Source organism: Ailuropoda melanoleuca, chromosome 12 (genome assembly GCF_002007445.2).
Source record: "Ailuropoda melanoleuca isolate Jingjing chromosome 12, ASM200744v2, whole genome shotgun sequence".
Taxonomy (NCBI): Eukaryota; Metazoa; Chordata; class Mammalia; order Carnivora; family Ursidae; genus Ailuropoda; species Ailuropoda melanoleuca.
In genome coordinates this window covers 13,492,027-13,513,520 of record NC_048229.1, presented here as the reverse complement: position 1 = coordinate 13,513,520, position 21,494 = coordinate 13,492,027, and the positions used below count along the sequence as shown (strand labels likewise).

General features: G+C 49.7%; 1 protein-coding gene across 3 annotated transcripts in view; it reads left to right on the top strand.

The window, feature by feature from the left end:
- KSR2 (kinase suppressor of ras 2) overlaps positions 1-21,494 on the top strand; it is a 404,020-nt gene that overhangs the window by 292,863 nt on the left and 89,663 nt on the right. For all 3 annotated transcript variants that reach the window (XM_034638641.1, XM_034638638.1, XM_034638639.1), the window contains exons 7-8: positions 2,264-2,347; positions 18,603-18,670. In XM_034638641.1, the coding sequence (XP_034494532.1) occupies positions 2,264-2,347; positions 18,603-18,670 (152 nt within the window). The remainder of the gene's footprint in view (positions 1-2,263; positions 2,348-18,602; positions 18,671-21,494) is intronic.

Below are 21,494 nucleotides of genomic sequence, written 5' to 3'. Positions count from 1 at the left end.
AATGAGCACCCTCTCCCAGAATGGCACCTCGTCAACAGTTTTTGAAAGAAACATGTTGACAGGATAGTTGTTAAGACTCAAATGAGGAAACGGTGGAGGAAGCAGTGAGAAATACGTGATAGACGCGTCAATGGTCAGGCGGGGAGATGCCGGGAGAAAGGCATCAAAAAGAAGGGCCTTTTCTGTTTGCTTCCCCACTGTCCCTGATCAGTTCCAGCCCTGAATTGGTCCCACCTCTAGATTGGCCTAACCCCTGGATCAGATGCTGGGACCTCTGGATTGGTCCTGCCCTGACTCAGCTCCACCCCTGGATTGGCCACACCCCTGGCTCTGCTGCTCCCCTGGATTGGCCCCACCCCTAGCTCAGCTCCACCCCTGAGTCGGTCCTGCCCCTGGCTTCGCTCTGCCCCTGGTTTGGCCACACCCCTGACCCAGCGGCACCCCTGGATTGGCCACATCCCTGGCTCAACTGCACCCCTGGATTGGCCATACTCCTGACTCAGCTCCACCTCTGGATTGACCCCACGTCTGGCTCAGCTCCACCCTGGGTTAGCTACGCCCCCGCTTAGCTCCATCCTGTATTGGCCACACCCCTGGCTCAGCTCCACCCCTGGATTGGCCTCACCCCTGATCTGCTCCGCCTCTGGATTGGCCACGCCCCTGGCCCCCTACAGCCCTGGATTACCTTGCCCCTAGCTCAGCCTTGCCCTCTGGCTCAGCCTCATCCCGAGGCTCTAGCAAGCTAGTGTTAGATCTGGTGGAACCTCATATTAAAATACTGATTCCCAGAGGAAGTATGGTGATTTGCGGCATCAGCAATGTCTTCTTGGAGGAGCCGGTACGTGCGATGCCCTGTTACTCTTTAGTCTCACCCTGCGTTTCTTCCTGGGCTCCATGCCAGAAGGGGGAGACCTAGACTCACCCCAGCCTTGGTGAAGAAATGAAATTAGAATCCCATTCCATCCACCGTCCTCAGAGTCACCTCAGCCAGAGCTCAGGAGGAGAGAGAGCTGATCCCAGAGATGGGAGAGGTGGAAAGGAAAGAAAACTCTAGGCTACAAGGCTCATGCTTCCTGCCCTCTGTTCCCACACTGCTGGCTGGTGGGGGGGAACCACAAGCCTATTCTGTTCATTCTCAAGAGCTGCTAAATCGCACAAGGCAGGCCCTGCCAAACTTGCTGGCCCCGTGGAAGGGGCCAGAACTGGAGAGGAAGTTCCTTAGTCACAGGAGTCTCTGTTCCGAATATTCGCTTCAATACGCAGGCTTTGGGCTGCGGCTCATTCCGCTTGGAGGGTGACTGACCCAAATCAAGCACGTTGGTACAGCAGAGGGATGCAACCTTGCCCTCCACACTCTCAAGCACCGAGTTACATAATCACTTCTGATTTTCATTTTGACCCTTGGAGGCAGCGGAGATTAGATACAACTCCTGCAGAAGGTGGCAAAAATTGAAAATGAAAATTAACTCTCACCCAGCAACCTTCAATACTTTTCTGGGGCCAGCTCTGCAGCTGCCTGGTATCTCTTGGGGGCAGAAAGCACCCCAGCAGCAGCAGGAGCCCCGGGAAGTTAATGTAATGCACCTCGGATCCCCTGGCTCCTGCTTCCTAGTTGTCTATCGGAGCCCTCCAAACTGCCTTGCATTTGCAACAAGCGGTGGTGACTGGGGAGGACGATGAGCTCACCGTCTGCAAGGACTTTCACCTTAGGGACTCTGCTTCTCAAGTCAGAGGCCCCAGCTCTTCTGGGGGGAGGCTCCCATCAAAGCTCTCCAGGTGATGTGAGGGGCAGTGAGGAGGGATGGGTCTGCCGGACTTGCAGGAGGCTTCACCCTGCTTTGTGGTTCCGAGGACAGTTCTAGCCCCATCCATCACTCCGACCCAGAACTGAACTCGGCATAAAGCCGGCCACCAGGCAAGCCTCGCTGAACTAATGAAGCACTGTCACGAATGTCCAGGTAATTATCAAGTCACAACCCAATTGAGTGAGCCCTTATGACTTGCCAGGCACTGTGCGAGGCCCTTGACGTGCATGGCCTGTTGGGTCCTCTCCGCAACCTGTGACGTTGGTTATCATCCCCACTCTACAGACAGGAAGACTGAGGCTCCAGTGGTCTGAACAACTTGATGAAGTCACACATCTTGGAAGAAGCAAGACGAGAATCCAGGGCCTGCGAGCTTACCCTCTAAGTGGCTCATCCTTCTAGAGATAGCCCAGTCACTACCACCTTGCCCTTGAACGTTTTCTGTTTCTTTCCCACAGGTTTTCCACCAAGTACTGGATGTCTCAGACCTGCACAGTCTGTGGGAAAGGAATGCTTTTTGGCCTCAAGTGTAAAAATTGCAAGTAAGTGGCTGCATTCGGGAAGTGCTTTCATGGTGCCTGATATCCTCGAGAGCCATGCTGGGCTTTGACGGAGCTTACAGAAGTTTGGTTTCTTGGTTCTCAGGAGGAATGCTTGCTCCATTTTCCAGAACTGTGTCTTAAGTGAACCTCTACCTTTGGTCAAGGGGTTAAGGAGAGCGATTGGCAGTAAGAACCAGAGCCGATGGATGGTGTGGGGAACGTATAACGCTGTCTGCTGAGGCACAGAGATGTTTGCACACTTGTAGCATCTAAGATTAAGGGTTGGCACACTTTTTGTCTCATTGACCAGATAGTAAATACTTTAGGCTCTGCGGACCTGAGGGTCTCTGTAAAAACTACTCAACTCTACCACGTGGCTGAAGAGACAATATGTTAACAAATGGGTGTGACACATTTATTTATTCCAATAACACCTTATTTACAAAAATACGCTGCGGGCTGCCTTTGGCTCCTCAGATGTTGTTTGCCAATTACTGAGTTAGAATTTGTGAAGTCCTTTTCTCCTTTATTTTTTTCTCCTCCAAGGGTGGAGGGGTATTCTGATTCTCCCCATTTTACAAATGTGAAAACTGAGTCTCAGCCAGGATCAGCCACCCACCTGAGGTCACACAGCCCTGACCCCTAACTCCTCTCCCCTCTGTGTCATCATGTTGGTCTCAAGCTCTGGTTAAGAAGGCTCGACCACACAAACCAATCCCCCTGCCCCACTTGCACCCACCCATGCCAGCTCATGGCTGACAAAAGGCAGGGAAGGAGGAAAAAAAATGTGATGTCCAACGTAGACTCTGGAGTCCAACTAAGATGGGTTGAAATCCTGGTTCTGTTCTTCTCTAGCTGTGTGACCTTAGGCAAGTCACCTCACATTTCTGTTCCTCGTTGTTGTTTTAACCTGCATGAAAGGAATAATCGTCACACCTGGCTGATGTGGTGTTAGCATCCAATAAATCAGCACTCAAGGACACAGCGCGGCGCCAGTCTCAGAGCTCTGTCCTCTGTCAGAGGTCACCAATGCCTTTCTGCCTGGCTTCCCTCGCTCCTTCCATAAACGTGTGTGAAATGCCTCTCTGGTCTGATTCCTGTAAGACTGTCAATAACATTTAACTATATCTAAGAGTGACACATGGAAGTACCTCTCTCGGCTTTATAGGAGCCATTCAGTTTAAAAGAATGTAGGAATCCCTCTTTCCTTGCCCAGCCCAGGCAGGCAACCCCCCTTTGGGCTCCTTCCGGCCTCCCCACATCCCTGCCCCTTGGTGGAGGGGACAGCAGTGGTGGCGAGCGAGCGCTCACTCTCCCCCCTGCCTGGATGTCTCACCTGAGTCGTGGAGGTAAGGCTGAGCTCCCTCTCCCTCCTGGAGTTGGGGAGGATTAATTAGTTCCAACCCCTAAGGGGTCATAAGCGGCCAGGCATAGGGGGCGGTGGGGAGAAATGACACAGCATTACCGTGTGGAGGCCCGCATCCCCGCCGTGGTCTTTCCTAGACCCTGGCTCTCAGGTGAGCTCTCAGGACGGTGACCCCTGGTCTTTCTGACTCCGAGAGGCTCGAGGCCAGGCCCTCGGGTCCACGGTGAAGGCTGTCTGATAGTGCCCACACACCAGCTGCTCCAGGGGCCTGTCTCATCCACGTGCAGTCACACCATGTTCTGAGGGGAAGCGGCAGCTCTCACATCCTCACACATGGTGAGTGGAGGCTTTGACGGGGATGCAGCCAGGAGTCAGTGAGGCTGAACACTTCCTGAGCCATTTTAATTTTCAGCCCTAGAGGCGGAACTCTGAGGCGGCCTTTGCTCCTGCTCTCTGTTCTAGACGTAATGAACAACTCAGACCCTGCCATGGGCATGGGGTAGGAGGCCGGGGGAGGGATGGGGACCTGGGGGAGAAGCACAGGTTTTGGAAGCAGCCAGAACTGAGTGCGAGTCCCAGCTCCACTGCCTCATTCTCTGTGTGAGCTTGAGCCAGTGGCTTGTCCATCATTTCGGGGCTCAGTTTTCTAATCTGCAAAGCGGGTGTGTTGCTGGCCCCCTCCACAGGGCTGTGGGAAGGAGCCAATGAAATGTTCTCACCCCAGATGACCATGTCCTGTCAAAGAACATTCTTCCTCACTCCACCTTGTGCAAAAATGGCTCCTGGTGTGTAAGAAGCAGAGTTCAGGCCACGGTTGGATTGCAGGGTGGATCTTACCAATTCGCGCAGCTCTTAGAGAAACTGCCAGGACGGTGAAAGCGTCTGGAGTTGCTGTCAAGGTCCCACGTGCTTCTGATTTTGGGACACTCGTGCAGCTACAGCAGAGCCTGGGGAAGATGCACGTGTAGAGAAATGAACTTCCGTGCAACTGAAGCGCGTCCATAAAGAGTCGTGACAGATGACATTGCAGACTGCTGGCACCAAGAACTGGGAAGCAGCTTTTTAGGGGGAAAAATTATTTATTTGCTTAGCCGTTTAGTGAGCACCTACTATGTGCCAGGCATGGTTCTAGGCAGAAGGGAAATCACAGTGACTAAAACACACAAGACCCCTGCCCTCGTGGAGCTTACATGCCAGGGGAGGGGAGGGACAGGAAACAGACCAGGGAGATAGACCCATCTATCTGCGCAGGGGGTGCTAAGCGCCAAAGGAGGACAAAGCGGTGAAGGGAGAGAGGGGGCCAGGGTATGGGCTGGGATTTGAATTAAAGTGCTCAGGGAAGATCTCACACTTGAAAAGAACTTAGAAAAAGTAATAGTCTGTGACACAAGTCATTTCCTTTTGTCCTAAAGCATCCCAGAGGCGTGAGTTTGAATCTGCCCTGAAGACGATGAGTTGGTTTTGTTTTTTGGGTTTTTTTTTGTTTGTTTGTTTTTTTGGAAACCTAAAGCATTGCTGGTTCTGTTATTGCCAGAAACTCCCTGGGTGAAAAGGATTGGATTGGACCCATGCGACACCACATGTGGTCCCTGCACGAGCAGCACCAGCATCACCGGGGAGCTGGTTAGAAATGCAGACTCTCAAACCCTGCCCACACCTGCTGTATCAGAATCTGCATTTTAAGACTGTCCTGGTGATTCTTGCACAGCATTAAGGTTTGAGAAGCGCTGCTCTGAGTGATCTCCAAATTCCCTTTTAGAGCTGATTTTCTTTGTCTAGATCATGGGTCTCAGACTCAAGTGTGCATCAGAATCCCCTGGAGGGTTTATTAAAAGACAGATTCCTGGGCCTGCCCCAGAGCCTCTGATGCAGCAGGTCTGGGGTGGAGCCCCAGAATTTGCATTTCTGATAAGTTCCCAGGTGACGCTGATCCTGGGACCACATTTTGGGAGCCACTGGTCTACATACAAGTAGGTAGTCTGACAAAATCAAACTTTATTTTCCAGCCTGACATTTCAGTATATGAGGTTTGTTTTTTGGGTTTTTGTGGGGTTTTTTGTTTGCTGTTGTTGGTGGTGGTTTTTTGTTTTTTGGGGGTTTGGGGGTTTGTTTTGTTTTGTTTTTTGGGGTTTTTGTTTTTATTTTTTGGTTTTTATAGACTGGTCAATCTTTGCTAACTATTTTTTAGGCTTTTGTGTTATTTCATCTCTTGGCCTCATTCTGTAAACTTGAGTCTTTCATCATCATCTCTCCAGTACATTCATCCAGTAAATATTTGTGTGATATGCCAAAGAGATAAGGCATGATTGGAACCCAGGGTTGTAGGTCAGACACACACACCTGCATTTGAATCCTGACTCTGCTACTAACAGCCTTGTGACCACTTCTGAGCCCCATCTCTTCTTCTGTCGAAAGAGGAAAATAATATCTACTTCACTAGTTTGTAAAAAAAATAAAAACATAAACACAAACAAACAAAAACCTAAGTGAGGGAAGTAAGGTAAAATGCTCAGCCCAGTACCTGGCGCATTACGAGAACGTCATACACGAAAGCTAATACTGTTACTAACTTTACGGATTAATTTTGGGGTACCCCCCCCCACCCAGGAAGCCAGGATACTCGCGAATGTCTAACCTCCCTTTCCTCCTCCGTCGGCTTAATGGCCACTTCCTCCGGAATTATCATCAGCTGTCTTGTTGGCGTTCTGAATAGAGAGATTAGCGAACTAATAGGAAATTATGCTCAGAAAGCAATTTGCAGTTATCTAAATTGAGGACTTTTCATCTAATAGGTTCATGAGCGCGGAATGGAGTTTCATTCTAAGTGGTCGGATGTCAGCACAATCCACGTATTGTCTGATGACTGTGGATTCAGCTGCAGGAAGATGCTGATGGGTTTCCCAGCTCTGGGTCCTGCGTTATCTGCATCTTCCCTCCTTCTCGGGTCTTTCCACAGGTTTCTGCAGAGCTGAGGCCTGGGTCCTTGGAAACCTGTCCACCCCATCTGCATTTCTTGCAGGAAAGTGCACGGTGGTGAAATCGTGTGGGTTGTGCTCTAGGAAACAAGAGTTGAACCGAGGGGTTGTTTTGTTTTGTTTTGTTTTTTAACTGCAGGGACTGGGTGTGGAAGGGAGGGGACGTCTTCCAAGGTGAAGCATTTGAATTGTCTGTCTCTACTGCGTGTTTTATCCCCCCTCCCCCACTCTCCTTTTAATGTGCGCTGTGGTTCTGGTTAGGTCTGCATCCCGGGAGATATGGTTGCTTAAAATTGTCCCGTCTGAGCCCCTCCCAAGACTTCCTGGCCCAGACGCTGGGGACAGGGCCTAGAAACCTGCGTTTTTAATAAGCCTCCGGGAGGATTCAGATTTGCACTGAAGCGTAAGTGAGGAACACGGATCTAGAATGAGGGGTGAACCAGGTAGGTTAATTATTACTGTAGGGGGAGGTGCCCGGGCTACACGGGGCTGGGGGCGGATACGTGATGAACAACAGGGGAAGCCTTCGAAGTCTCGGGGGAAGAGAGGGGATTAGCCAAGTGGAACAGGAGGAAGGGTGTTCTGGGCGAGCACACGGCATGGGCAAAGCTTGGATCAGGACTTAGAAGGACGTGAGCATATTTTGCAGTTGCTTGTAGGGGCAGGGCGTGGGTTCCGGAGAATGCCCACGCTGCCCTGCGGCTGCAGTACCAGGCCCTGCCGCTCTGACTCATGGGCGCTGCTACCTGTGGCTCCAGGCCTGGGTAGTAGGGACGGCTCACGCCCCCTCCAGCCCTCTTCCCTTGGACACTAGAGCTTTCGTCTTGCTGGATGGTGTCGCTTGCCAAGAACAAGGCCTTGGGGAGGACAATGCTGGTGTCAGGGTGGCCTTTCCTTCTGGCGGTCGAGTAGGAGGCAGAAGACAGGGGTCTGATGTTCTCTGGGTTACCTGCTCTTACGGCCTGAGGTGGGAGGGGCTTGGGTGTCAGAATGCCTTGCCGACGCTAAGACTCATTTTTCTCGAAGATGGGGAGGAGTACTCCCTTCTCTACTTTGAAGACAGAGTAATGCAGTTAGTGCCACAGAGCACCGCCCTCCCCCACCCATATATGTCTGGATGTCCTGCTCACATTCCCAGTGACGTTATTTACCAGTGGCTGTGGGCACCGCTGCTAGCAGCTCAAACCTGAGACCTCTCCTGGAGGTTTGCTCTTGGGTGATTGCAGCCGCCTCACGCCCACTGGCTCAGAGCCAGGCACTCACTGGGGCAAGTGTACAGAAGGCTAGCTCGCTTGCCTCAGGGCAGACACGCTCTGTGGTCCAATTCAGAGTCCAGAGCCCCAGAGGGATCAGGCTGAGGCTAGAGTCACGAGAAACCATGTCTTTGCTTAGCTTCTCTCCCATGTCCTATCCTGCTCCCCCTACAATGGAATCAGTCTCCCTTGGAGAACTCCCTCCATATATCGCTCACGAGAACACCCATCTCAGGATCTGCATCTAGGAAAGCCAACTTTGTTGTTTTACCATAAAATGACGGCAGGATCCACACCCTGGAGCCAGAAAGAGCTGAGTTCGGGTCCTGACTCTGCCACTTCCCAGCTGTGTGATTCTGGGGAAGTTTCTAAACCTCTCTGAAGTAAAAGGAGGCTGAACCATTCATGTGATGTGGTAAGACATGGGAGTGCACCGATCACATTAATGGCTTGGGGATTCCCTGGATCAGAATCTTTCAATAAATCGTTCAGCATTTATTTAGTTGTGGAAATTGATTTTCTATTAATGCAAAGTAGGAAGAGAAACCTACTCACTAAATCACCTCCCTGGGTTGACATGAGGTCGAAGTTCTGGAAAATTTGGTACATTCCCTCTTTTTCTGTAGTACATTCCCTCTTTTTCTGTAGCACATATTCCCCATTTGTCTTTTGGGATTTTCTGAACCTTCCCACTTCTTGGGGGACACATTCAAGCATTTATATCAGGGTTTCTCAACCTCTGCACTGTTGAAATTTGGGATAATTCTTTGTCTGGGCAGCTGTCCTGGGCATTGCAGGATGTTCAACAGTATGGCTGGCCTCCACCTACCAGATGCCAGGAGCACCCCCACACACACACACCTACTCAGACACATAGCCCATCCACAGTTGTGACAACTAAAATTGTCTCCAGACATTTCCAGATCTTCCCAGGGGGAGCAAATTTGCCCTTGGTGGAGAACAGCTGGTTTATATAACGAATCAGTCTTTGCCAGCCAGTGGGACTGAGGTATACATTATTCAAGTTCTAGAGTGCCAGTGTTAGAATGCTATCACTGAAATATTCAACAGTGATCAAACATCTTGGTTTGCCTGGGACTTTCTGGGGCTTCGCACTGAAAGTCCCATGTCCCAGGCGACCCAGGTGGGTCGGGGCAGATCTCTACAAGTAGAAACATTTCATAAGTTCCAATCTAGGTCACTGCCCGCTTCTGGAGGGGTGAAACCCATAATTATTTCCTTGGAAAGGTAAAGAGTGAGCTTGGAAAACTGAGTTATTAAGCAGCACCGGATTTCCAGTTTATTCCGGTGTTTCCATGCCCTCGATGTACATCCCTTCTCCTCCTACCTTCAGTAGCCTGGCTGGACATGCTTGCAGTCACTTCTTTTTATGTAAGCTGTCACTTTGCTAATTTTCATTTAAATGAGCCATGCATGCCTTTATCCAGTGTTGCTCCGTTATCGGATCTTTTCACTTGGATTTTCTTCACTTCTTGGTTCCTTTCTTGCCCTGTATGTTCTCCTAACCTGTGTCTCTGCCTCAAAACACAATGTCTTATCTGAAAATGTCGGGGCTTTGTACAGTGACTCCGGCCACAGGTGATGAGCTAGCTAGAAGCACGAAGTAAGCCATGGTTGGTTTGAGCCACTGGCTGCACTGATTTTCCCCAGCTGCTGCAAAGCGCCTGGAAGCTTCAGGAATTTATACAACACACGGGATATTGGCAGGATATAATTATGAGCATGCATTTCAGAGATCACCAGCTTAAAGCCTGAACTCACTTTTCCATTAATAGAAACATTTCTGTTTTTGCAACAGTCATAATGGGAATTCATGCTCCCTTATATGAGTTTTTATCTATTATATGCAAAACTTTGGGTCCAGTTACAGTTGTATGGGAGGGAGATTATAATTCTACTGGATGCCGAGGTAGGCATTGAATATGATGATGATGGTACCGAGGATATCATGTATTGAGGGCTTACTATGTGCTGGACATTTTGCTAAACACTTTTCATGCATGATCTCATGTAATCTTTGCAACAACCATGAAAGGTAGGGTCTGTTCACCCCCATTTTACAGATGAGGAAACAGAGGCCTTCAGGAGTAAATCCAAAGTCTCCCAGTAGGTAGATCTGCTCATCAAACTACCAGTATCTCTGATTCAAAATCCCAGACTCTTAACCACTTTACAAAGGGCCCGTCGCATAGTAGGCCAGCCACAAAGGCTAGCCCCCGCTCTGCTCCTCCTGGAATTAAACAGGCAGAATGGAAGGTGAGAGTCTGTTCTCAACCTGACACTGGACCAGAGCTGGTCATCTTTTCCTCCTCCTTCCCCAGCCTGCTATCCTGTCCCCTATTTCTTGAATTGAAAGGTGGCCAACTGGTCTTTGTGTTTTGATGAGTACCTCCGGGTCCTGGGAGCCAAGAGGACCCTGTGGTCACTCTCTCCTCTCTTGGGGGAAGTTGCGGGGATGTGAAGGGGGACATCTCCAACAGCTAATAAATGCATGGCTTTCCTGTACTATATCCTCTTAAAGAGAGAAGGGCCAGGTTTTCCCAATCATTGTTCATTATTTTGCTGAAGCTTGCAGTATGATTTATATGTTAATACTCCCCACCAACCTTGCTCATTTCTGTTGTTGGTTTTGTGTGTGTGTGTGTGTGTGTGTGTGTGTGTGTGTGTGTGTTTCTAACTCAGTTGTAGACCAAAGAGCTCAGCCTCACTGAGTTGCCAGCAGGGAGGGGAAGAAGTGTTTTGATATCCTCCACTGAGAGCATATGGGGGCGTTTCCAGAAGCATCGGCTCAAATGAGAGACCACAGGGGAACCAAGATGAGACAAAACTGCTCAGTTGTGGTATTCAATGAAATAAGCCCCATGGTAGAGGGGGCAATGATTTGGTTTAGTGATTTTTTGAGAGAGGAGCACTTAATACCGTGACCTGGGATAAAGAAAGCAGAGGCTGGAAGTCAGAGAGATAGTGAGCGAGGGATGCCCTTTAATTGTAGCTATCTGCTGCAGACAGGAGCTTTCCAAAATGCTCATCTAGCCTTCCCCTCCCCGTTTAAAATCCTCCCTTGGTTCTCTCTTGCTCTCAGGGCAAATCCAGGCTCACAGTGATACTCGGCACCATCCCTTGCTCATCTGTCCTTCCAGCCCTCTCACTATCTCCCTTCTCACACCCAGAGCTCCAGCTTCATTGAGCTGTCCACCCCTGTGGCAGGCCACGTGCCCACCAATCAACATATCTTTGAACTGCCTTTTATTGCTCCTGCCTGGATCTCTCTTGCGCACTTCGGCTAGCTCCCGTTTATCCTTCAGGCTTAGCTCAGTCGCCACTTCCTGCAGGAAGCCCTCCTGGATTTCCCTCAGGTCCAAAGAGCCACACCTGTCCTCCACCATCATTCCGTATAACATAACTATGTTGTGTTGGCTTACGTACCTGCCTGCCTCTCTGACTGGACTTTATAAACGAGCTGAAGGTAGGGCTGTGTCCGTGTTGTTCACTTTGTATGTCCAGAGCTGGCACGTATGTACTTAGCACATAGAAAGTGTGCAGTACACGTCTGTTGGTGGCATAGATCTCCAAAGGAACTTCGGAGGGAAAGTGGCTCTTGCCAACCCAAGGCCCCAAGAACCCAGTTCCGATCCACCGGGGATCCTTTCTAAAAGGCAGCTCTGAGGCAGTGGGATGAGTAGAGAGATATTCATGCTTGAAATAGTAAGAGACGGGTTCACAGCACCTGGCACAGAGGAGGAAGGCAATCATATTTTGAATGAATGAATGATTTTCACTCTGTCCTTTACTGTCTGTATGATTGGGCCACTTACCAAGCCTCAGTCTTCCTGACTTTGAAATGGGCACGATGTTATCCACCCTTCACGGCACTGTTGTTCAGATCAAACAAGTTACGTAAGAGCACCTGGCCCAAAGTTGGCGTTTCTTTAACGTTCCTGCCATCAGATGTTGGGGGCTGGGTTTTTTTTTTTTTAATTATATTATATTATGTTAGTCACCATACAGTACATCCCTAGTTTTTGATGTAAAGTTCCATGATTCATTACTTGCATATAACACCCAGTGCACCATGCAATACATGCCCTCCTTAATACCCATCACCAGCCTATCCCATTCCCCCACCCCCTCCCCTCTGAAGCCCTCAGTTTTTGCGGGTTTTTAAAATATACCACTTGCCCTCGGGAAGGAAAGGCTGTGCTCTGCCGAGATGAATTGCAAAGCAAGCTGGTGTGGACGAGAGAAAGGTGGGCTTGGGGAGTTGGGCTGCTTGGAGCCAACTTCTCATAAATTGATTACAGTAGCTCAATGAACCATTTGAAGTGGATGGGGGACGGTGTTCACCAGCAGGAGTCTTGCCCGCCCCTCTTCAGGAAAGACTAGCGTTCTGATCCCAGTGCCACGCCAGGCCCTGGGCTCATATCTGCCCCACAGAGCTGCTGGGGGACATGACAAATCCATTAAGGAAATAGCAAAACTGCTCCGAAAGGGGCCATTTGTCCCCCACAGTTCCTGGGTGAGGGCCATGCAAGTCTGGTGTGCTTCTGGCCCAGCCCCTGTCCTGCCCTCACGTTGGGGGACGGAGGGAGGGCAACGAGAAGGGGATGCTGACAGGGACACTCCTACATTCCACAAACGGCAGGGAAACCATTTGTAAGAAACAGGAATCATTTCCAGAAGCCTTTTGCTACAGACTATTCACTCCCATACACCAGTGGCTTCCCTTCTGCCCCTCTTTCCTTTGTCCGTCCTTTTCTGTCCCTCCCTGTCTGTAGTATTTACTCTGCATTTTTATGCACCAGCCCCCAGACCAAGCACTGAAAGGGGTGCAGGAATGGGAGCTTCAAAGATGAGGAAGACCCAGATCTTGCCCTCAGGATAAATTCACATATTTAATTTTCAGATGGAGAGGATGTCTCATTTAGCCAGCAGCTCCTTTGGGAAACAAGATAGTCCGTGTAAGCAACTTTTCTCGATAGCTGTAGCTTATCCTATTAGCTCTGAAAGTTAAAAAAAAAAAAAAAAGAAGGAAGGAAGAAAGAAAATTTAACCCCTTTCGATGAAAAGTTTTTAAATAAGTCCTTTCCAAGTTTCCAGGCTGTAGGAGGTTCACGTGGCATTCTCTGTGTCCACTCAAGAGTGTTTCAGCCCTGCCTAGAGAGACATTGACCTACTTGCTGCCTCGGTGGACCCCACTCAGGCATTTTCTCGTTAGATCCTCATCATAGTTTGCCCGTGAGGATCCTGGAGCTCAGCGATGGAGAGGGAGGCCCCCTGGGTGTGGGAAGGGCAGAACTGCGATTCAGGCTCAGGTTGGCTTAACTCAGAAGCCCAGGCTTCTCACCACTTCTGGAACCACATCTGACCTTTGCCCGGTGCCTGGCGTTGTTTGGAGCTACTCTGCTAATTCACGGTGCTCCTCCTGGCCATGTTTGATGGGGAACTTCGTCCTGGGCACCCCACCCCTCTCTTTCCTCTGTGTGGAACAGAGCATCTGGAGAACCAATTACATTAAGGGCTGTGCGCAGAGGACACACAAGGGACAAGAAGCAGAGGGCTTGGTGTTAGTGTGAGAGCTTTGGGACAGGCCAGGTTGAGTTTTGAACCTCCTTTAAGCATCATGGTGTCCTGGCTGGGCTCCCCTCTTTCTAACGACCTCAAAACAAGGATTCGATGGTGAGTGGTTTACTTGAGAGGTGCTCCAGGCCACACCAGCAGGGGAGCAGGGGAGCAGGGGAACGAAGGCAGCCAATACCGGGTGCCTCATAGGATAGGTCAGGGCTCTGGGCAGCTGGGGTCCAATCCCGTATCTGCACACTTCTGAGCTGTCCCACCCAAGCGAGAGGAGACTGGAATAGTCCCCAACCAGCTCCCACCCATGGGTGTTTCAAAGCTCCGGGCATGATGGCAGCCAGACCACAATTCAGCAAGAGAAAGGGTCTTAGGGGCTTGAGCGGAAAGCTTCTGCACAAAGTCGCAACGATAAGAACATACCCTAATAAAAATGACAGTACCTGCTACCTCAAGTAATTGTCCTAGGCACCCCGATTGCCTCATGTGATTAGTTTTCTCTCCAACTCTGCAACTATAGATACTGTTTCTCTGTAAATACAGATACTATGATTACCCCCATTTTACAGATGAAGAAACTGGCTCAGAGAGGGTCAGCGACTTCCCCAAGTTGTCACGGCCAGGAAGAGGGAGTGTCAGGCTTTGAACCCACGTTCCTTCTGCATGCTCTCCTGACCCCATTTCTCTCTCTTTTTTTTTTTTTTTTTTGTGGGGGGAGAGTGCTGGATTCCAGAAAATCTAGGCTTCTAGACGTCTCTCATTTGGGAAGCAGAATGTGTCTTCCTCATAGACAGGTTCTGGAGCACCGTCATGCACTTGCCGAAAACCCACATTCCAGCACGGACCAAATCAGAACCTCGGGGGGGTAAGCCTGGGGGGGATCTGATTCAGAAGCAGGTGGCCGATCTTTACAGCGTGTGGTCCTAGCTTGCTTTTCTATAAGTAGTGAAAGGAGAAGTCTAATTTGAGTGGAATCCTGTGTATTTCCAGCTGGAAAAACGATCCTCCGTAAGTGGGGCATGGTGTGTCTACATCGCGCAAAAAGCCTCATCTCAGTCCCTCTTCCCCGCCCCTCCAGGGTCTGTGTGATTTCAGCGCTAGGCTAATCCTGCCAACTCAATTAGCAGATCCTCCACACGCGGGGGCTAGTTCTTGACGGACGAGCCTCCCTGCAGAGGGTCAAGTGTCTTAGCGTGAAAGATAGTTCTGCTTTTCTGCATGAGCAGGGCTGTGGTCCCATCCCCAGGGCAGCCCTTTGAAATGCTGCCTGGAAGGACAAGCGTTCCATCTCCCATCCTTTGGCCAGAGATGAAGGAAGCCTTTTCCATAACTGCAAAAGATAGGCAACAAGGGATCCTGGAAAGGAGAATGCCAGGGGGAGGCAGGAGATGACCGAGGTCCCGGGAAGCTTTGCCTGCCCCGTCCTGGTTCGGGAAAGGTCCAGAGGTTGCGCGAAACTGCTTGCCCCCACTTCAGAGTGCTGCCCACGAGAGCAAACAGGCTTCTTCACATCTGCACGTCACCCTTCCAGCTGGGCTTGTTAGAGAAGACTCGTAAGCGGGAGCAGCAGAAAGGAAAAACTTCTTTCTGGAAGCTTCCAGGGTGGAATCAAGCTGTTTCAAACAGGAATGAGTGCAGACACTTCTCAGTGCCATTCTCACTCGGTATCAGCAGATTGCCCAACTCAGGGCTTCCCAAGCATCAGTCTGACCTGTCACAGCTGTTGCAAGCATTCCGGGGCCTCCCAGTGCCTGGGGCCCTCTCTGTGCCCTCCCTACCTTCCTCCCGTCTTTATCGCTTTGTTGTTCTCTTTACTTCAGCCTCTTCAGCCTTGAACCTCTGACCCCTGAACCCACCAAGCTTGTTCCTGCCCCCACACTTTTGCTCTGCCTGGAAGCTCTTCCCCTCCCACTCTCACCCTCTCCATCCCCTTTCCCTGTATGATGTTTTTCTCTGTCTCACCACATCGGCAATGATCTGATCTTTGTTGTGTGTTTCGTTCCTCCCCATAACCATAGCGGCTTCATCTCCCTGTCCCGGAACCCAGTTAAGTGTTTCGCAGAATGATCGAGAGTCTAGTTGTACATTCAGCAGAGCTTCCCGTCGGGGTTTGGATGCAATATCCATGACCTCCATGGGGGCTGGGACCTTCCCTGTAGGTCCGAGAGTCTGTGGGCTTTAGACAAGAAAAAGGCAGGGGCGCCTGGGTGGTTCAGTCGGTTGAGCAGTCTGCCTTTAGCTCAGATCATGATCCCAGGGTCCTGGGATTAAGCCCCTGCATCGGGCTCCCTGCTCAGCGGGGAGTCTGCTTCTCCCTCACCCTCTCTCCAGCCCCTCCCTCTCCCCTCCCCCTGCTTGTGCTCTCCTCTCTCTCTCTCTCAAATAAATAAATAAAATCTTAAAAAAAAAAAGACAAAGAAATTTGCAGTAAGGTGGGATTTTTATTATCCCTCTGAAATCAGGCAGCTGTAGGGGGAAAACAGAGGGTGACATCTTAGGTTATCTCAAGGAGGACCTTTTGCTTTTGCTGGTTACAGGTCCCAGGAAGCCTCCCGTTTATTCACCGCCAGCCCCAAGATGTACAGGAAGAAGAGTGGAGGTTTTGAAGGCACCTGCGTGCTGGTTAGAGCTGAGCTTGAGGCCTCTGTCTCTTACTGGTTATTTGATCTTCGGCAAGTTACCCAAATTTGCCAAGCCTCAGTTTTTCACTCTGTAAAGTGGGGATAACAATAGTTGCTACTGTTTGGGGTTGTTATAAGGATTTTATAAATTGTGTAAAGCCCTGGGGGCATTGCCTGGTACTTCACAAGCACTGCATACGTGAATGCTTTTGTTCTTCTCTGAGTCACAGCATCCTTGTGACATTCATGACCGATAGTGCCTCTTACTGTTTTTCAACCGTCTTAGACTCTCAGATGCCAAGAGCTGCCACCTCTTTCTGACAATTCCAAATTATGTAAGACAGCTTGTCCCGGTCTAATTCAGTCATTCGCTCACCACCCTGTCATGATTTTGTCCTACTTGTGTAACAGCCTTACTTTTATTTATTTACTACGTATAGCCTTTTTAGCTTAAATACATTTATTTAAAGATGAAAATGTGTCTTATTACCATGAGTGGAAAATCAGCATCACTTTCCATTAATATGAGACAACCAGGAAAAAAAAAAAAAAAGAAAGAGAGACGTTCAGATGGAAAAATAAATTCATTGAATTTCCTGTCGATAATGTCACCTTTCCAAATCTGGGACCGTGGTTAGCATGTGGTAGAGAAACGTAAAGATGTGTTAGCGCCAGAAACCTTCTCCCGGATGGAGTTAAAGTGAAGGAGAGTTGGAGGTGGGCTAATCAGGTTCTTGTGGGGTGATTCAACACTGTTTCCTGCAGCCCGCATCCCTCCTTCCCCTCTGCACTCCCGGGGGCCCCAGGTCTAACTTTTCCATCTCACTGCTCTACCAGGGCCACAAAAGACTGAAGACAAGAAAAATTGGGGAAACGGGCATAGACATTCTAAACAATCAACGAGACCAGTGGTTCTCACGCCCGAGCATGTATCAGACTCAGGGAGAGAGGGCTTGTTAAAACAGGTGACTGCATTTCAGTTCCAAGTCTCAGCTTCTTCAGATCTGGCCTGGGGGCCCAGAAGGTGCATTCCTGAAAAGTTCTGAGACCAGCCGTGCTGATGCTGCGGGCCTTGGGACTCCACTTTGAGAACCACTGAGCGAGACGAATGGGGGGGGGGTCAAAGTTGAGTCTATGACATCATTCTGTTAGACAGAACTATCCAGTCCCCGGAAGGCAAGAAGGTTGAGGGCAAATCTAAAGCTCGCACCTCTCTCTATAAGGGTTTTTTTTTTTTTTTTAACATGAAACCTCTAAGCAGACTATGGGTGCCTTCTGGCAAGAATGTCAGCTATCGGAAGTTAGACTGGCATGCATGAAAATGATAAGGGAATCTACAGGGGAGCAGACAGGGCACCAATGGCATCCGCTACAGTGTGTATTCTTCCAATCCACATAAACTCTAAAAGAAAAAGACAAAGCCAGGTGACAATTAGTTGGGGTTTTTATTACCCTTTGGAAGCCTGGCAAATCTTTGGGGAAGAGCAAGGTGACATTGTCTCAAAGGAGGACACTTTGACTCTAAACTCTTTCTACCTCTAAAACTGAATACCTGTCATTAGTTTCACCCTAAATGGAAGCCTTGGTTAACTGTCTCCTGTTGCTTGAGCCTTGAAGAAAAATGAGAAGCCGCCTTTGGCACCACCGATCCAAGTTTGCACCAAGAAAGCTCAGTTAATCTGTTTCTCCATCTGTAAAATGGGAAGGATACTAATATCCATTGTGCAAGGTTGTTATAAAGATCCAATAACATAACATCTGTATTATGCTTAGTACAATGGCTGGCAGATGAGTCTGCAAGTAAACAGTGGATGGCTATGTGGATTGGATGATGAGGCCGATAAAGATAAAAAATACAGACTGTGGAGTGCCTGGGTGGCTCAGTCGGTTAAGTGTCCAACTCTTGATTTTGGCTCAGGTCATGATCTCAGGGTCGTGAGATCAAGCCCTGTGTCAAGCTCGGAGCTGGGCTTGGAGCCTGCTTAAGATTCTCTCTCTCCCTCTCCCTTTGCCCCTTCCCCACCATCCCCTCGCTCTTGCACACTCTCATTCTCTCTAAAACAAAAAAAGAAAAAAATACAGACTGAAACATGAAAATATCTTTCAAGGCATAAAGTCTAAGTGGACACTGTTGGTGAAGGAGTTGCTACCCAACCTGGACCACCCAGTTCTGACCTGGGAGAGTGGAATGACAACAGACTTTCTCCAGAGCTAATTCCCTAGGTGCCAAGGAGATTCTTCAGCTGTCCCATCTCATCTCATATTTTGGCATCCACAGCTTCCAGAGCTTTGTGAACCACCAGGGCAGCCCATCCACCCACCCACCCATCCACCCACACCCATCCATCCATCCATCCATCCATCCATCCATCCACCCATCCATCCACCCATCCACCCATCCGTCCACCCACCCAGCTCTCCATCCTTCTCTTTCTTTCTCTCTCTCAGGTTAAAGTGCCACAACAAATGCACCAAAGAAGCCCCTCCCTGTCATCTCCTGATCATCCACCGAGGAGGTAAGTATTTAACACTTGCTGCCCTAGGGGTAGGCTGGGGTGGGGGCTCCTGCAGACCCTCAGAGATAGCTGAGATAGCTGTCCCACCCAGGCCAGTTCTGGGTACCTCTTAATCCCCTGATACTTGCCTAATTTTTCCCCTCTGCCACTTTGCTTCCTGACATCTCTCTCCTTCATCCATCTCCGGTGCCTCTTCTCCCTCTTCCTTGCCCCCCTTGCTGGTCTCTCTGATACTTTAGCCCCCAGATTCGTTTCCCCCTTCCTAAGTCTTTTTCTCTTATTCTTGTCTGCTCTCCGAATTTCCACTCTCCTCTCTTTCCTCCCAGTCTCATTGCTTTTCTTTCACACTTGGAAAGAGTGCTGGCTGAGTGTTCCCGGTGATGTGCTCCTTAGATTCAGTCATTTGGCCTTGCGGAGGTGGGTGTGGGGAGGGGTTGGGCTTGGGTCCGGTTTAGGCCGTCTGTGTTCTGTCCCCTGGGGCCCTGGGAGTGTCTGGGCCAACCTGTCCAAGCCAGATACCCTTGGGAGAGCCACCGCCAGCCTTTTACCTTGGGGGGAAAAAAAAGCGAGACCAGTTGAGTGCAAAGGAAAGACTAAGGAAAGGCTTTGCCCTGCCTGCCAAGGACTCAACAGGAAGCATCTCCTAGGGAAAACTTGAAGGCCAGCTTCAAAATAGTTCCCCTGACTCTTGTCTCATGGCGTAGTTATCTCTGACTTCTATTATCTACATTGCAATTCATTCACCGGGGTACCCTCTAGGCCTGTGTTCTTCAATACAGCAGCTGCTAGCCACATCTGAATTTAAATTTAGATTAATTTAAATGAAGTAAAAGTAAGGATTCAGTTACTCTGCCACACTAGCCACATTTCAAGGGCTCGGCAGCCACCGATGGCTACCATATTGGATAGTGCAGATAACTAACACTGTCCTCATGGCCGAAAGTTCTATTAGGTATCACTGGTCCCGACCTTTGTTATTCAAAGTGCAGTCCGTGGTTTGGCAACATTGGAATGCCCTGGGAGTGCATTGGAAATGCACAGTTTTTGGCCCCATCCCAGACCTACTGAAGCCGAATCTGCATCTTTCACCGCATGTGCGGGCAGGTCCTCTGCCCCTTAAAGTGAAGATGTTGCCAACTCAGGTGCCACCAGGGCCAAGCAAGGATCCGAAATGAGAGAAGGCGGCCAGATGAGGCCATGCAAAGTGGAGAGGGAGTGGAGGCGCAGTCTAGAGAGGACAGCCATTGCACCAGCCACAGAGGCAATGTGGACCTGGTCTGCATTTTTCTCGCGGTTCAAAGAAAACCCCAAAGGGTTGTATTAAGACGCTAGCAACTCATTAACAGTTTTAAAATTCTTGCTGGCCAATTCCCAGTCACCCTCCATCTATAGGGTGGAGGCTTGGAGCCCTACACAACCTGCTGATCTGGGACAGCCCCTCCTAGTCCCTGCTGTGTCCCTCCTAGCTCCCCTGGCCTTAGTCGGTGTAGGCTCTGGGGAATCTGCCCTGTTTTAGAATGAACCCAAGGGAAATGTAAAGAAGGAAGCAAATTGCTGTCAAAAGTCCTGGGATGTGTTCCAAAGCCCATGGGCTGTTGGTTTCCGATGATCTTTGCATTGCTTACCTCCACGAGGGGAGGAAATTGCAAGTAAAGGAAAAGTCTTCGGCCCTTTTGCCCCTTTCCACCCACATCCTTAATTAAGAACCATCTGTTCCTTGCACAACTGTATACATTCAATGAGGCTATTTTTAAACCTGAATTGTCACATCTCTTGAGCCCTTGTCTTGGGTCAGCATCATTGGAGAAATTTGTCTCCTTAGTGGACTCTGTTGGAGCCTGACTCCCATGTGAAGACCAGAGCCAGCCTGCTGCACGGCGACCCGCTTTCAGAGGCTGACATCTGAAGAAGGGCTCCCTCCCCCCACCTGCCTTCATGGCCATGCCCCCTTTGCTCAAAGGCAGCAGGTGTCTGTACATGCAAAAGCATTGGATCTTTCCAGAAGTCTGCCAGCTTCTTGCTTCCCCCTTGCCACCCCCCACCCTTGTTGATAGGAAGTTTAAAATATAGTTGGTTTCCATGGAGATGACAGCTCAGGCTAAGCAGAGAAATTAAATCCCTGGGGTCAGTGCAAAGCTTTAACTTCTCCACCAATGCCGCACACCCCGCGCAATAAAAACAGCTAACAAGTAACACTGCCAGGCATCCGATTTGAATTTGAACTTCTCAATTTGCCCCTCTCTGTGGTCCCTATAAGAAGTAGTAATAACAGAGGCGTAACTGGGACAGGAGCGTGGACCGCGTGGTTTGGATCAGGAAGCATTTATGTAGCATTCTGTGAGTCCAACTTTATGTGTGGCTTCAAGGATGACCCCGAGGGGTGGTCTGGATATACTAAGCCTTCCTTTCAGGGATCCCAGTGGCCTTGTTTAGGACAGATGTGTTTTGACATGCAACGGGCCTGAGAAATCCCACAAGTAGCGAAGGAGGGTCCCAACACAAAAGTTAGATGGGGGCAGGGACAGGTGATCATTCAGAGCTTGTGCTTTGATGGCAGACCCTAAGGAATCAGGAACCTCTTGTATTTCAAAGGAGGGTTAAGTCTGAAATGAACCCCAGTGTGAAACAATTATGGTATTGAAAACAACCTGATTGATAGCTTCAGTTTTATTATTAAAATTTCTGATCGACAAGTCATTTATTGACAATATAAAAATTTTAGAAACCAGAGAGCACCTGCTCTTCCTACCATGGCATGACGACTATCATTTTTAGAGAAGTCCCTCTTGCTCCTGCGGGGCGGGCCCTCGGCGGGGGGGGGGGG